Here is a 16,981-nt window from a genome sequence, read left to right as displayed (position 1 = left end):
AATAATAATAATAAAATTAAAATTAAATATATATGAAAAAATGTAACAAAGTACATTTATTCAGGTACTATACTTTTTGAGGTATGTTACTTGAGTATTTCCATTTGATGTTACTTCTTACTTCCACTCCATTACATTTCAGAGAGCAATACTGTACTTTTGTGCTTTTTTACTCCACTAAATTTATTTTACATTCATAGCTACTAGTTATTTTTCAGATCAAGACTCAAGATAATTTTGTCAACTCATCCACACATAAGTACACAGTAGGGATGAAATTTTGTTTCTCTGGGGTCAGTGGTGCTACATTTAACATTAAAGCAGAACAGATGATGTATTTCAAATTTGGGGATGAATAGGGGAGGTGAGAAGGGATGAATACTTTTTACAGACACTGTATGCACTGTGCACAGTATACAGCACTGATTGGGGCTATTTCGCATAATGAGTACTTTTAATACTTTAAGTACATTTTGCAACTAATACCGCTTTTCTTTTACTTAAATACGATTTTGAATGCAATGCTTTTACTTGTAAAGAAGTATTTTTATATTTTGGAATTGCTACTTTTAATTAAGTAGATCTCAATACTTACTCCATCACTGTTTATAAGTCACTAATATGTCAAGTATATGTGTATGTGTTTTTCTTGCTTTAGGAGGTAGTCTGAGCTGAGGGGGACCATAATTTACCTTGGGCCCCAGAAAAGCTTGGACCAGCCCTGCATGGAGGGAAAAAAAACATAATTGAAAATATAAACAAAACATCTTTCATGACTTTAAAAAGTAAAATATCTATCTTTACAAATGTCTTACGTATCTTACATAACATCATTATTTCACCTCAGTGAATCAGCTGCCGTTTCCACTGAAGTCCAGGTTTTACAAGCTTGGTTTTGAAGTCTTTTTCCTAAAATGGATAAAATGGAGAGGCCGCTGCATCAGTTGCGCACCAGACTTTTTTTTTTCTCCTCTCAGTGTTTTTTGGAGGAGCAGAATCACACAGTGGTCAGAGCACGCTAGCTGGAAAATTTATGTTTTTTGGATGACTTTTATCTGTAGAGGAATTTTTCATTTTCATTATTTGGACTTTTCCCACACTTGTATGCATGGAAAAAAATGTATTTTGTGATCACATCCTGTCTAAAGAGACATTTATTTTTTATTCATTTTATCATTATCATCAGACCATGAATGCTAGACATTGTCAGACATAAGGATTGGAATTCATTTGATGGAAGGTAATCATGTCCATGATGTTTGGAAAAGCGAAGACTTGTAACTTTGCTGCAGCTGCTGAGAGAAGTCCTGCTGAGTGCAACCTGGTGCTGCTCGGGGTGATGGGCACAGGGAAATCAGGTTGGACCTTATTTGGATTCAAATCTTTAAATATTCAATGACAAGAAATGTTAAGAAACTGAGATAATATTTTGCCTTACTCTCAACTTTAGGTTGACGGATTTTCTAATACAGTTTTAATATAGTTATATACATGTATGTGTTTTTCATCTTGTTTTAGGAGGTATTTTCTAATATAGTTCAGTATTTACATACAATACTGACTGAACAAGCTGCAGGTAATTAGCTATAGTAGGTTATCAGAAAAATTAATTTCCACTGCTGAAGCCTTTACAAATGTTTGTTTATACGCCACAAAGCTATAATTTCCTAAAAAGTATGCAGCAGACTGCAAATACACAAACCAGAATAATTACAGTGGAAGAATAATTTATATTTTATTAAAATGTGAATATGGACAGCAGAGGCATAGCTACTATTTTCCAGCATAAGTTCATAAGGAAAACATCTTGATGTAACTTTATGCAGTTTCTTGAGTAACTATTTCTGTTATAACTAATTGTAAGTCTAAATGACAAACATTTCTTCCTGCAGTTAATAGCCACCTTCATTCAGTTGCTTTGTTGTTTTTAGAGTATAAACTGTTGTGTCCATTACATATTTCCATGACCCTCTGTGGCCACCATCCAGATATATTTATACTTTATGAGTTTCATCGTGTAGTATTTTGGAAAGCTGATGCCAAATGGGAAAGTTTATGTAGCAGTGATTTTCTCATGGCCCTCACTGACCCCAGACCCCAGAGACTCTGCAGTCAGACAGTGTTACGTCTTCACAAGAATCCCTTTCCCCTTGTTTTGCAGCACTGACTGTGAAATTCCTCACAAAGCGCTTCATCAGTGAATATGACCCCCACCTAGGTGAGATTTCTCTTGTCTCATTTTAACCATATGACATAGAAAACATTAGGATGCACTTGTGAAAAGGACAACAATATGATAAATAATTAGCTCTTCTTTGTTGTTTCCTGAATTGGCTGCAATCTAGAGGATATTTATTCATCAGAGGAGATTGTGGACCAGCAACCAGTCATGGTGAGAGTGATGGACACTTGTGACCAGGTATGAAAACACCATGTCTTTATCAGCTGAATGAGACCAAGCAGAGTGTCAGTGTGGGCCAGGAGGACTTAGAGATTTTAGTCCGTTTGCTGCAAAACATATATACTCTACTGCTGATCTTTTTCCACTTTCAAATCAAGTCATGTGAAGTTTATCTGTCTAGCCCATTAACCTTCTTAACTTAGTTCAAGGAAATAGGAAATCAGAAATCATTAAAAAAGAAATAAAATTATAGTCAGGAGTTGCCAGATTCGGGTTTCAATTGTGCAATATATTGACAAAATTAGTGACCCAATAATGACACACACTATACATATAAAAATAATAAACAATGTTGCACACATTACTTTAACCATAACCAAAATCATGTGAAGAGTAACCAAACCTTAAAACCATTTTTGAGTGAGGGCTGACATCTGCTGGTGAAAAACAGGTATATCTTCATCAGGCTTCATCAAGACAGATGAGACAAAATCCAGTTCAAATGTATGAAAGTTCAAGAACAGTGAGGCTGAGCATCAAAGCAAGAACCAACAGAAACTGATCTCCAGCAACATATGCAAATAATACACATTTAAATAACACGCACATTAAATGCTGACAGTCAATGAAAATACAGGTAAGCCTTCAAAATGCAGAATAAAGCCTCACACTGACCTCTTCACAATGTTGCTTTCTATTTAAAATTCTTTTTTTTTTTTTTTTTTTTTTTTACAATTCATTTTTTAAACTACATTAATGACAAATACTTAATGGAATAACATTATTTATTCAAGCAAGTTTAATACCCATTCAGGGTTATTTTCACCTCATACAGACAGACAGAAACAAAGGCTTAAAGGCCTTAAAGGTAGGAACAACATGCTCAAATATCTTCAAAACTATGGACTTGGAAAATGGTAAACAGCAGTCTAAAGCGATTTTTGTATGCAAGGACATACAGTGTAAAAAAACTGCAGTATTGGAGTACTTTGATTTTTGGGTAATTTAAAATACTAAATATCATTACAATATCTGTAAATTCTGTTAAAAAAAAAAAAGATCTGCTCAACAGTTTTGAAAGTATCTGTGTCTGTCTGAAGGATGGTCCAGTGAACAGTGAGCGCTATCTGTCCTGGGCCAGTGGCTTCCTCGTAGTCTACAGCATCAATAATATGGTGAGCTTTGAGGGCTGCCAGCAGTACCTGGAGACACTCGCCCTTCACAACAAAACCTTCAAGAAAGAAACTCCCATCATCCTGCTGGGGAACAAGCTGGACATGGACAGATACAGGTTGGTATCTGTGTTTGTGTGTGTGTCACTTTTTTCACTTAACATACAGTATTTATAAAGCACACAGATTAGAAGTTTATGCACCTCTTTCAAAAAACATTATCCATGTTTTGTGATGCAGATTAGGATACAAATTGCAAATGACACCAAATGTCATAATGCATTATTGAAATTAGCAAGCTTGACTAAAAAGACACAGTATGCAGACTTTCTTGTTATGCATCAAAGAAAGAAAACCTGAGAATCTTTTAATTCGATTTCTGTAATATTAAAATAACATATTTGGAGGATTGTGCAGCTGTGGCAGAGCAGGTAGTAAGTTGGTTTCATTAGAACACGTAAGGACTTTTGAAGGGCAAGATGCAGCAGAATTTCTCATTACTTTGACAAGGCCAAGGAGTGAATGCTTCCTCATTTTGTCGCAGCTGGTGGCAGGCAGTGTACAGTTTGTAGAATTTAAAACCTGCAATAACAATAATAGCAGAACCAAACTGATAAGTGGATATGGTGAACAAACAGTTGCCTATTACACATCCACCAGTCACTGAGCAACATTAGCATTCGTTTGGAGTCGTGTTTCTGTACATATTAAGTCTACATTCAATCTACTTTTACTTCTGTCTTGGTCTCCACCAACTCCTGAGAACAATATCTGACTCTTTAGCTGCTGAATCCACCACTATGTCCACCAACTAGTTGCTATGTGTCTGCTGTACAGTGCTGAGCAGGTAGTGTACTGCATTAGAGCCTTTTCACTGATATAGCTGCTTTCTGTGGCTGAAACTACACTAAGAGAATAGTGAGAGTGGATCAAAACAGTAAAATTGAGGGCTGTAAAACTAAAACAGTGAGCTGAAAAACACTACAACACTTTGTAGAGCTGAATGGAACTGCAGAGTCGGTGATAATTCTCTGTGGGTTCATCACTAATGACCCCTTTCACATACAACTAGTCATGTGATGCATTGTTAATATAAAAATATTGATTGCTACTTTAACAAGACTACAAGTCAACAGTGGCAGTGCTAGCAGCTCTTTGAAGATGGACTTGTATAGGCACAGGGGTGCTTTGAGCTAAAGTCAACATGCTAACACTAAAGTAGCCCCGTATCCCAGGACTTGCATCCATATTTGATGATTCTGCATGTCGTGATGTACGCCTAGTGCCAACAGTCAGTGCCAATACAGAAAGTAGTGTGCCCTTTATGTAGTGAGGCAGAAAGTAGGGGTGTGGAGGTCGGGTGGTGGATGGGTGTGTAGGACAACTGACTGTGATACAATAGTCCTCACACAGCTACAGTTAATGTTCTCATTTTTCTTTATTTACCATAACCACAATCTTTTCTCTTAACTTCAAGTGTTTTAATCGCATAACCACAACTATATAGCTTAACTGTTTATTTGTTATAGCTGTGATCTTTGCGTCACTTGAACCACACAGTAGTTGCAATGCACAGATATTAGAGAGTGAGAATTTGAAAAATGTTGTCATGGGATATAATCTAAGGTTTTTCAGAATCATCCAGCATCAGTGTTTCTAGTCTGGCAGATTGGTTGTGACAAAATTAAGCTTACTAATATTTAACAGATCATGTTAAACTTGTTCATGATCTTTGTCCTAGTGTGTGAGCACTAAACACACAGCACAGCTGAGTCTGATGGAAATGTCATAAACTAAAATTTAAATAAAATTGGTCATAAACCGAAAAAGGATTGGATAACTTGATCTGGTGATGGCACTAGATGAAAAATCAGGAGATTGCCAACATTACCTCAATTCATCCCAGAGGGAACAGGAATGTCTGTACCAAACTTTATACCGTCCATCCAATAATTGTTAAGACATTTCACTTGGATCCAAAAATGTCAATCTCATGGTGGCACCAGAGGAAAAGGCAAGGATCCCTGAGGTCATTAAATTTCATCGTGTAGGATCCATGTCCTGTGCCAATCCATCCAGTAGTGGCTGAGATATTTCAGTCTGGACTTGAGACTCAAGCTGTGACTAAACAGTACATGGTATGCGTGGTCTGGGTACACTGTCTGAAATGCCTCCTATCCCTTTCGGGATAACTAAAGTTGTCTGGATCTGAATCTGAATCTTAGGACAGTAAGATTACACTGTATGTTTTAGTGGAATTGTATTTTTACTGTGGTACTTGTCAAACATGATTTCTTCTCAGGCAGGTGAGTAAGTCTGATGGTGAAGCCCTCGCCTCTCGTTATGGCTGTTTGTTCTACGAGGTGTCGGCCTGTCTGGACTTCCGCTCCGTGCAACATGTCTTCTACGAGGCGGTGAGGAGGGCGAGGCGGGACGGGAAGCGTGGCTGTCTGGTTCCAGCTGTCTACATCAGTGAGGACAGAGCGCTGCTCAGTCTCTCCTCGGCGCCCTCCTTCACCACCCCCTGCTACAAGGAGCTGCCAGCCCCTGCCACGGCCAAGCTGGTCACCGTGAAGACATCCAGGGCCCAGAGCAAACGGCGGGCTGCCACACTCACCCTGCTCAAAGGCTTCAAGATCTTCTGATCCCCTCCCTGTTATCCTCTCTACTGACACTGCACTAGAATTACACTGTGAAAGACTAATGAGATAATGTAGAGAGAGTAACATTGATCACTTTACTTTTACTTACATATGAGGTGGACACAATAACATGAACACTTGTACAATACACAGACGGGTGACAAATTAAAGAAAAAACATAAATAAATGAGTGGAGAACATTCACAAATACAGCTTCACTGAATGGTTTGATGAGTATGAAAATGATGGGAATCATATGCTATGACCTTCACCAGCACCATAGTTCAACCCAACTGAACACCTATGAGAAACTTTGAAGCAATGTGTCCACACTCTATGTCCAGGGGTACTGAAGCTGTTCTGGAGGCTCCTGATGGCCCAACACCCTACTGAGACACTGTATGTCAGTTTTTCCTCTAATTTGTCTCCCACCTGTAACACAACCCAATCACGCTTGTCTTGGAGTCAGACTAAAAGTAAACACAGACTGAAGAAGAATGACTGTCTTCAGTGTGCTGCTGTTTCGAGGATTTTTGTTCAGTCCAGCACTAGGCCCATATAAGCATGATTTATAAAGTTAAGGTTTAACCAGGGAGTAACTTACTGTAAGTCAGTTCAGCTTACAATAGTGCTGTCAGTCACCAGTGATGTAAGCTCCAATGCTAAAATCTACCAATTTGACAATTTACTCCTTGTGAAAACAGCATGTCAGCATGTTTTGACAGTACTTGCATCCCAAATGCACAATCACTGTGGTTCCATGGATAAAATGGCAGAAGAGACTTGCTTGTTTGAAATGCAAGCCGTTATGTGGTTGGTGTAGACAACTCTATTGATTAACATATAAATATTTGGTCAGATGCACATGAGACAGATGAGAGAAAAATATGTCTGAAATGCCTCCTATGTAAACGTGGTATAAAGAAGAGTGGCTTGGGCTAAAGCAACCCAGGATAGACTCAGGAACTGTCATTAGATGCATAAATTTTAGTCTTAATATACATACCTTTACTATTGTTAAACTTGATTTGTTTCTCTTTAGCTTTTCTCTACAACCTCCTCTGGGTCACCACAAAGCTTCTGTGCTTCAAAAACTGTTATTTTCATGTTCATATACATTTTTTATGGGCAACTAGCATTATAGAAAATGCTATCTAGGTTTAGAGGATAGGTTCAGAGTTTTTCCAAGTCTGTCTTAAAATAATACTCTGGTGCCCATATGTACAATGAAGCAGGGTTTCCTAATCATAAAACTTCCTCCTGGTCACACTGGCCATTAAACGATGCCTTTCTAAAGTGCTTCTAATGGAAGTAATTGGGGACAAAATCCACAAGCCTCATTCTGCAAAATACATTAAAAACTAAAGCTAAGATGAGGCTTCAGCTGTCTGAATTAATTAAACAATGTTTACTTGTTGAGCTGCAGTGGAGGAACAGTATCATGGAAGCACATCAGGAAGGGATCTATTAATGGTCAGTACGAACAGGGGGAATGATTAGAGCAAAACCAGTTTTAATGTACATATGGGCACCTGACTAAATGTGAACCTACTTGAAAAATTGTGAACCTACCCTTCAAGACCTCAGTAAGCTTCAAATGCAGTGCTTGTTGGATTGTCTAAGAGTGTCCAAAAACCCTGTTTCTGAAGGCAGAAATAACAAAAATTTACAATCTTTGTGGCAGTCGGATGCAGCCAGGATGAGGCTATGGCAGCCAGCTTTTCCTTGCCTTTGAGTGAGGCCATTCTGAACAGGTATGAAGCCCTTAGACACGATTGGACAACCTAGTTTGTTTGGAGCATGTGGAAGCCTATACAGTAGCAAACTAGTTGATTTGCATGGCTCAGGAGCCAATCAAAATATTTGGACTACATGAATGGTGACAAATAAAGAAATCATCACAGGAAAGCACATGAATTAAATGATTTATTGATGCATGAACGTTTCAGGCAGACGTCCTCCCTTAGTGTGTAAACTGGCTACAGTGATATATCCAAGGACAGGTGTGTTTTTATAACATAATCAAGTGCAAAAATGTAGCCAATTGAGGGAACCATATTCCACACACAACAATAATCAACACACACAAAGCTATACACACTGAGATCATTGATAGTGTCATCAACATCAAATAAATCAATGATAAATCCTCATTCAGGCCACAAGGTGGTTAATGGATCAAAATTTTTTCATGATTCTCTGCCCTACAGGGAGATCTAACCCAACTCACTGTTCATAAAATCAAGCTAATTAACACTGCGATTATAACTACAGGTGACAAATCAAGGCAAGAGAAAATCAGTTTTATTACTTCATTCCTGTTGTGAAATTCAACTTGAATCTCTTTTGTTTTTATCATATTTATACAGTGGCCCTGCAAGATATATGACTTTATGAATCTTATAATAGAATCATCTCTATTGTAATAGGTGTGGCTTGTTGTGTTATTGGACTGTGTGACACTGTAAGGTGTTCATGTTATTTTGACCACCCATGTAGAGCCTACCAAACCAGTCACAGTAGAGGCTTTTTCAACACATCATCATAATTAAACAACCACACAGGTCGATTGTATCAGGCACTCCAGAACGACACATGGGTGTTTTCTAATATGCTGCCTCTATAGGTGCTTTCCAAAACTGTTACACATCACTGTTAAAAAATAATAATGTTTTATGGTGTGACAATGCTGTGGTTAAGATCTGGTTAGATTTAGGCACATAAATCTCATGGTTAGGGTTAGGGAAAGATCATGGTTTGGGTTAAAATGATCACTTGAAACGTGGTGTGGGTTAAAGTTACTACTTCCTTAAAGTCAGACAACCTTTGTTGTCATGGCAACAGTAAACACCCTCACAATCATAGTTACGTTTTTTAAAAAACTGCCCTGACTCGCAGTTGAAAATGAAGTGAAAACATATGAAAACATAAGTTTAATCTGTACACAAACAGAAATATAAAATTTGTGATTTTAGGAACTATTTCTGGAACTGGAACTATTTCTTGATGAACAAACAGTTAATTCACCCAGCACTTCTGCTTTCAGTGTGGGATGCCAGATATGAGTGATAACAGGTTTAGTAAAGGTCTCAAGCACAATGGTACCAAAACTGGTAAAATTTGTGAAAATGAGACTCCGGGAAGTCACTGCGCCTGTCTGTTCTTTTCTAAGAAATCGTTACAGGATTGTACATACTGAACTTCAAAGGGGATGGTAGCCAGTTTTTGGAATTATGGGGGAGCCAGTAGGGGCTAAGATCCCCTTAAAGAGACCTCTTTCATGCAAATATACAGTTCATCGTTCAGGAGTATTTTATTTTCAGCAATATGAATATACAGTAACAAACTACTCTTCCCCATGTCACAAAACACTGTTACCATATAATATACACCCTTTAACATTTGCTCCTTGTTTGGGCTGATTTGCCTAAATTAAAACAAATTGATATTTTTTAATCTTTATACCCTTATTATGACTTTGGATGTAACCTGTTCAAAGATTTATTCCAGTGTTTTATTAATTACAGGCAGGGAGACAACATATCTTTAAGGTTTCAGTTCTATACTCAGTTATTTTCATGATCAGTTGTTCTGTTTAGAGTTGACAGCAATGACTGAAAACACAAGAGTTTTATCCATCAATACATATATTACATGTTCATATACATGTTGTTCTTCATAGTATTAGCAGTCCATGACAGTCAAAGCTAGCGTGCCAGCGTCCTGCAGGCAGAACAGTTGGTGGTAAGAGGTTAAACTCGCAGACACTGTTGTCACATGTTGAGATTATCCAGACCTGTTGTTAAAGCAGTAATCTGTAATCTGTGCTAAACTCCTCACTTCATGGTTTCGTCTCCTTCATGAGCCTCCAGCTCAGCAGCTGAGACCTCCTCCTGTTTCTCCTCCACTACTTCAACCTCCTTCTCCTCCTCCGGCAGCTCCGCCTCAGCTACAGGATCCGAGTATAGGCAGGAGGTGTTGCCATTTTTCCATGTGACCATGATGTCCCCTGCTTTGAGCTCGCTCACCTTCTCATTGGACAGGGAAGCCTCGGTACCCTGCAGCAGCCTCTCTGGGGATGGTGTGCTGGCACTGTTCTCTCTGAGCTGTGAAATGACCCGCAGCTCCTCAACCTCGCTTTTGTGAGCCAGAGCAGCTGCTGCTTTGTACTTTGCGATCTTTTTTCTGTTCCTGTAGGGGAAAAAAAGACACAACTATCTCTCAAAATGACATACAGTATGTTAATTTTCCTACTGTGTGTGTCATCAAAACAAGTGCTGCTAGGAAAGTGGACTTTTTCAGAAAGTTCATACTTGCTGGCCATGGCTCCCATTCCCAACAAGAGAAAACCAACAAGAAGGCAAATGAAGGCAAGACCCAGCAGAACAAACTTCCATATAGTGGCTGTAACAGGAAGAAGACAACACTCTTTATAATATAGAATAGGACAGATAAGCAAAGAAGCAGATGTAAAATATGAGAATCAGAAGGATAACATACAAGAAATCAAATTTCAGTTGTTGAAAGCGTGACATGGTGCTGCAAATTTTCGTTTTCCTTTTTTTAAGAGCAGTACTCACGGTCCTCGGTACGATAAAACCAGCGGAGGTACTCTCTCTCCTCCTGTGTCATGGCTCCCACCTTGCCTGTCTGCTCTGCAAACTCAAACTCGTCTGGTTCATCAGACGCCCTCCTGGATCCTGCAAGAAGCCCAGACATACAGACACTCTGCATCACAGCACATAGCAGCACTCTTACCTTTCATTATCATCAGTCTCATGCTACACAATTCTCAAAACCTTTTTATTCCAACCAAGTCAAATCATTGATCATTTGTTGTAAAAGTTAATTTATGTAAATGTAACAGTGTCTGTCAAAACAGCAATTTTACATTTGGAGCCGTCTTTCAGGGTTAGTGTGATCAAACAAGTTTTTTAAAGGTCACATACTTTGCACTTTTCCAGTGTTTGAAATCTTGACATCCATAAGAAAATGTTTTTGTGGTTTGAAGTACCAAAGCCATCTCCAAGAACAACCAAGAACAGGCTGTTTTGTGTCTGCTCAATGCCCCTCTCTTCTGATTGACTGACTGTTTTCTGCCTGATGCATGCCCAGGCCAAGCACAGGTAATGGATTGTAGCTTACTGTAGCTACCGTAGGTAAAACCAGGGCTCTGAGTAAAACTCACTGGTAAATTGCGATGGGCACCACTGAGTATAATGTTATCCAGACATTTATTGTAAAAGTAAACTTCTGTTGCCACTGAGAGAGTGAATCTCTTAATGTAATGCTAAGACTTGCACAGCTGCACTTTATCTTACCCGGAACTACACTTTATTTGCTTCTATATTTGGCATTGGTCTTAATCTGATCTTCAACTTTTCATGCAAAGGATGGTGTTTCTGTTTTTGGCTGCTGTTTTTATTATTTTTTGTATAGTTAATTTTAAATATTCTGTTTTTATTCATTATTTTTTATGTATATTTTGCTTTTTATGTCCTTGACTATTGATTGTTGCTGCTCATTGATAAAGTCAGTGTATTCCTGTTGTCTGTTTGTTGTGCCTGCCAGCAAACCAAGTTTCCTTCGGAATAATAAAATTGAAGTTGATTAATTGCAGACTTGGGGGACAATTCTCTTTGGGTTTGTCACTATGAGTGACACCTTTCACATAACACACATTCACTTGATCTATTTTTAATATAGAAGCATTAAATATGTGTGTTAAGACAAAGATTCTCAATAATAATAATAATAATAATAATAATAATAATAATTACCTAAAATGTACAAGGCTTTCATTTGATTTCATTCAAATGTATAAGAAAATTAAGCAAGCTAATAGCTAATTTACTCATTTATATCCTGAAATAACAATATTCTGCTCAAATAAGAACAAGCTTTGTGTACAAGTGTTTTATGGGTTGTCCAAAATAAAGAATGTGCCACTGTCGTAATTAACAGGAAAGCAGGTTGATAAAACAATTGCTTTAATTTCTAGTAAAGCTTATTAATCACCATGAAAATAAATTAGGTTAACGCTTGTCTGCTCCCTGACTGAGGAGGACAGAGTGAATGCTTGGTCTGACACTACATATACAGTCATTCTCTGCAATATTTAGGTCCAGTTTCAGACCTTCTATGTTAGAGAATGTGTAAATGAAAGTTTAAAATTTAAATGAAAACTGTGAGTCTGAGGTCTTGTAGTTTGTAGCCCAAATGGACAGACTGTGTGACTGATTACAATTATCTCCCTCTGCCTCTGTCACTGCAGTCTTGTATGATACAATGGCACTGAGATGTTTCTATTAAAAGGTAACATAAACCACTTCATTTCACACTTCATTTACACTACTTCTCAGTGATGTGCCTGCATGTGGATGCACATTTCTCTACCTCAATTTGGTCTGGAAACCATTCAAAAATGGAGACTAGAAATCTAATTTAATTCTTCTTTAAAAATTCTTACTGAGTTTTTCCTGGCAGATGTCCCCTTCATCAAGAGATCTCCATTTTGAATGTTTGCTGTCTTGGGACAGAGTCAGACGCCGGCCGTCTATGGAAAGCAGCATTGAGGTGTTCCTGCTGATCAGTCTGTCCCTGTCACAGTCCCACATGAGCCCTGCAGCATCTACCTCTGGATCATGGCAGGACTGGGTCTGGATAGGTTTTCTGTGCTGGGCTGACAAACATCTAGACGATCCAACACACATCAGCATGTTCTGGTCTACCCAGACCCACTGCTGAGACTTTGAGTCCAGGTTGCACTTCTTCAGCAGAACTTCACCTGCAGGTGCTGTGTCCTCCAGGCACAGGCTGCGGCGTGTGTTGTGGATCAGGAAAGCCTTCGCCCCTGCAAGTGTGGTGATAGTGCCATCACATTTCGTTTGTTACACTGATACTGACATATAAATCAACTTTAAATTAGTCTGAATTAAGTATTAATTTACCTGGCAGGAGGAGAAACAACACGATCCAGGCATTGAACATATCTAAAGAAGTTGAAGCATTGTTATCAGAAATCACAGCAATTTCAGTCTTTTCATTTAAAAGAGCAAGCATTGACAGTAGGGTGGCACGAGTATATTACCATGTTCTCAAACACATTACTGTCTCAAAAAATATATCCAATTTTCTGTTACAAATAAATTATTACTATGCAGCATTTGCTTAGTAAAGTACTTTGTTTCCTAAAGGGAGTCCTGCTCATAAATTATAATTATTTAATGTGGTGTTCCTCAAGGTTCAGTCCTGGGCCCCATTCTTTTCTGTCTGTACAACTATTCTACCATCCACTATGCAGAATTGGCTTCCACTGCTATATAAATGACACATAGCTTTATATCTCTACTTCACAGGCCTTCCTGACATCTAGAGAAGACGTAATCTTCAGTTGGATCAAAATACTGCAGCCAAGATCTTTACAAAAGCAAAACTGTGCATATCAGAAAGTGTGCATATCACCCCCCATACTAAAATCTCTCCACTGAATGATTAAATGAAAGAATAAATTTTAATGTACCTCTCAGTGTTCTCAAATCACATTATAGTCTCGCTCCAGACTCTGGAGCAGCCTCTAAGTAGTCAGACACCGCGTGCACTGCGCTTACAACTGATCCTTTAAAACTTGCTTCTACCTCAAAGCTTCTACCATATTTTCCTTACCTAAAGTTATAATTATTCATGTTTTATGTTAATTTTCATCTTTTGTTTAGCACAAAATATTGTAATATTATTGTTATTATCCAGTAAGTTTCAGGTAAGAACACAAATACATATATAGTATATATAGTCAATTAGTTTATTGACTTATAGATCACAACACAGTTATAAAAAATAATTTTACACAAATGAAAATATTAGGTTCTACTAAAATAAATGTTCTATCTGGTTGTTTGTAACATACTGTATGTGATTTTAGTTTTAGGTTGCTTTTTAATATCTGGCCGGGGACTACAAGATGAAAATTAGCCTCCTAGGCTAACTCTGGCTCATTGACATGTATATGTTCATCACTGAGCACTTGAGCACACTCTCTGACAAATAAAGTAATAAATGAAATGAAGTGAAAAGTTCAAGCAATAATCCATATACAGTACAATTCTGTCAGTATACAATTACCCAACAATACAGTCATGCTCTAAAGTTCTCAGGCAAGTATGCAACATGCATAAAACTCTCTTATCTGCCTATAAACAGTGAACTAAGATAATTTGAGTTATGGTGCAATTTTACTCAGATTTCGTGAGTCAGGGGACATAAAAATCTTTCTTCCTGTATGATGGTATCAGACATGCACACGTTCATTTGGTGCATGACTCCATCCTCCAAGTTCAAAATGCTAGATAGATGAAACCTTGTAAACATACAATCTAATTAAAAACCACTATAGTTGCTCTAGTTTACCATTTACAAGTATTTTCAAATAAATGTAAAACAATTAAATAATTCCTATTAGAAACATCTGTTGGCCAACCATTTCAATTAAACAGAACCTTAATAAGTAGTTGCCGATTTAATATTAAATGAATTCTCTTTAAAAAATCTGAAGAATGTCACCATTATAAAATATGTTAAAATTTACTTTACTGCATACACATTTGTTGAAATTACATTTCAAAGAAAAAATTAAATTAAAGCTGCAAGCAGCGTTGGTCGGGACCTCGCAAAACTGAAACAGCTTGAAAAAGATTTCATACCACATGTTTTGCAATTCAATCTGCAGGACAGTTTCACAATTACAAAAAATAAAACAATGATCAATGTTACACTGTATATCAACCATACGTTATACTAACCAAAGCTGAACATCATGAAATGATACACTGAGATTATTTTAATCATCACATTGCTTTGCTGATGTGTGTATTTTTATTTCTCATGTCCTATCATTAACTATCAATAGTATAGAATAGAGTTAGTCAGTTATGTATCAGTTGTAAAAGTCTACTCACTTCTGTGATGTTCAGTCAGTGGTTGGGATGAGAAGGGAGGGAAAGACTGGCTATCTAGCAAACAGAGAGTCAAAACAAGCTTTCCGAAGTTCATGGGGAGGAGCCTGCAGATCATTTAATTACGCCACCCTTTTTCTGAACTGTGAATCTGACATGTAAAACTGCCATCATAAGCACAAAAATTGCACTGGAAAATATATTATGTACTTATTTGTGAGGAAAGTAAGCAAATGCAGAGCTATTTTAGCAGTCTGTACCATATCAGGTATAACTTAGTAATTGCAGGGAAATTGAGTGTTGAAATACTGTACATACACCATCGCCACATGATTATAAATTGACACTCTCTCCAGGCTCTCTCATAAAGGCACGGCAAAGCTTTTAAAGCAAAGTTCAGCCAGTTAAATTTCAGGTCTTTGACCTGGTTGCTTGGTTACTGTTTAGATAGCCTTGCAATAACCTTGCCTTTAGTGTTTGTGAGGGTATGTGACTCATTGGTCAAATGCCTTGCACATACAGAAAGCACTAACATTCAGTTGTTATGAAATTTTATTTTTATAGCAGAGGTATAGGGAAAGGTTAATAACCTCTGTGTCATTTCAGGAATGAAGAGGAGAACGTATAAGTTTGCAGCTGTTGTCTACAGCCAAATTATTCAAAATATGAGAACAAGTGAGCAACCAGTGAGTGGTACAATGAACAGTCTAAATCTTTATGAGCCAATAATTATGAGTTTCTCTTTCTCTTTCTTTTTCCTATTGGAAATAAGCATCATTTGGCTATACTTTAACAGATGCTTATATACATGTAAGCATGCGTGTAACATTATATACACACAGTACATAATTTCTGTTTGTCTATGAAAATGATTCCTTAGTCTTTTTTTCTTTTAAAATTAATATTTCAAATTATCTCAAAGTCTTAACCAGCACGGTGAAAGCCACTCAGCACTGTCAGTGATCAGTATTCATGCCCCCTCTGCTGGACAGTTTGGGTTACTGCACTTATAAAGCCTTAAGTGATTGTCCTTTTCTTAGGCAGTGTTACTTTGCATTTATGAACGATAAGACATCCAATTTAAAGTGCCTTTCAAGATAGCATTAAAAGTAATTGAATACAAAAGCCTACTAAGTTGTTTTTGTGCCTAAATCTAACCAAATTATAACTGGAACTAGAAAACACATGTATGTGTTATGCTGGAGTGCAAGAACCAATTAAATTGGATTTTCAATGAGCAGAGAGAAACTTTCCACTTTTAGCAGATGAATGTGAAACAACCGTCTAGTGTCAAACTCTGCAAATACATCACTCTGCACAGTGAAGCTCAAACATTCAACTGTAGGATGACGAATGAAAACATATTTTTGAGTGAAGGGGGACTTTAATTACTGACATTTTAGGCCCTTTAAAGCATGTTGCAATGTCTTCTTTTTTAAAAAGTATGGGACAATGTTTCATTTCTTTCCTATTATTTGAATCAGCCTATATGAACAATTTACAATCCACATAGAAGCCGAATCTGTCAGATGATAGTGCCTGAACCACATCCCATCTTTAATAAAAAAGATATTACATCAGCCACATATATCAGTCCAAACCAAGTGTCCCCCATTAAGGCCAGTGAGGGGACAGACTGAAAAACAGCATGCAGGGGATAGAAGGGACGAAGAAATAGATATGGAGAGTGATGGAGGATCAGAGAAGAAAGGAGAGCGTGTAATTAGATAGGAGGAATGAGAAAAGGGACGGAGAGAAGGTTCAGGTTGTGGAGGCAGCGATGATGGCTGCGTCTCAATCAATTCCAGCCTGGCA

General features: G+C 37.6%; 2 protein-coding genes across 2 annotated transcripts; one reads left to right on the top strand and one right to left on the bottom strand.

Moving 5' to 3' along the window:
* The first annotated feature begins 917 nt into the window (after window positions 1-917).
* rasl12 (RAS-like, family 12) lies at window positions 918-6,441 on the top strand. The gene is made up of 5 exons (XM_042414507.1): window positions 918-1,358; window positions 2,162-2,218; window positions 2,346-2,419; window positions 3,502-3,692; window positions 5,876-6,441. Exons 1-5 carry the CDS (start codon window positions 1,247-1,249, stop codon window positions 6,216-6,218), a joined length of 777 nt encoding a protein of 258 aa, XP_042270441.1. The 5' UTR covers window positions 918-1,246; the 3' UTR covers window positions 6,219-6,441.
* Window positions 6,442-9,247: 2,806 nt separating this feature from the next.
* Window positions 9,248-15,190, bottom strand: si:cabz01068815.1 (solute carrier family 51 subunit beta). The gene is made up of 6 exons (XM_042410152.1): window positions 15,170-15,190; window positions 13,166-13,207; window positions 12,685-13,068; window positions 10,796-10,966; window positions 10,529-10,619; window positions 9,248-10,406 (listed from the first exon to the last, which is right to left on the bottom strand). The coding sequence occupies exons 2-6, from the start codon at window positions 13,203-13,205 to the stop codon at window positions 10,052-10,054; spliced, it is 1,041 nt and encodes a 346-aa protein (XP_042266086.1). The 5' UTR covers window positions 13,206-13,207; window positions 15,170-15,190; the 3' UTR covers window positions 9,248-10,051.
* Between the last annotated feature and the right edge of the window lie 1,791 nt (window positions 15,191-16,981).

The sequence above is a fragment of the Thunnus maccoyii genome, chromosome 1 (assembly GCF_910596095.1).
Source record: "Thunnus maccoyii chromosome 1, fThuMac1.1, whole genome shotgun sequence".
NCBI classification, from domain to species: domain Eukaryota; kingdom Metazoa; phylum Chordata; class Actinopteri; order Scombriformes; family Scombridae; genus Thunnus; species Thunnus maccoyii.
Note: the sequence above shows the minus strand (reverse complement) of the source record. Positions and strands in the feature narration are given on the sequence as shown.

Coding starts and splice junctions, on each gene's coding strand:
- rasl12 (XM_042414507.1), top strand. CDS start 1,247: ATGTCCATGATGTTTGGAAAAGCGAAGACTTGTAACTTTGCTGCAGCT. Junction 2,219..2,345: donor TGAATATGACCCCCACCTAG/GTGAGATTTCTC, acceptor GCTGCAATCTAG/AGGATATTTATTCATCAGAG. Junction 3,693..5,875: donor CTGGACATGGACAGATACAG/GTTGGTATCTGT, acceptor ATTTCTTCTCAG/GCAGGTGAGTAAGTCTGATG.
- si:cabz01068815.1 (XM_042410152.1), bottom strand. CDS start 13,205: ATGTTCAATGCCTGGATCGTGTTGTTTCTCCTCCTGCCAG. Junction 13,069..13,165: donor GTTGTTTCTCCTCCTGCCAG/GTAAATTAATAC, acceptor CCACACTTGCAG/GGGCGAAGGCTTTCCTGATC. Junction 10,407..10,528: donor ATGGGAGCCATGGCCAGCAA/GTATGAACTTTC, acceptor TTTCCCCTACAG/GAACAGAAAAAAGATCGCAA.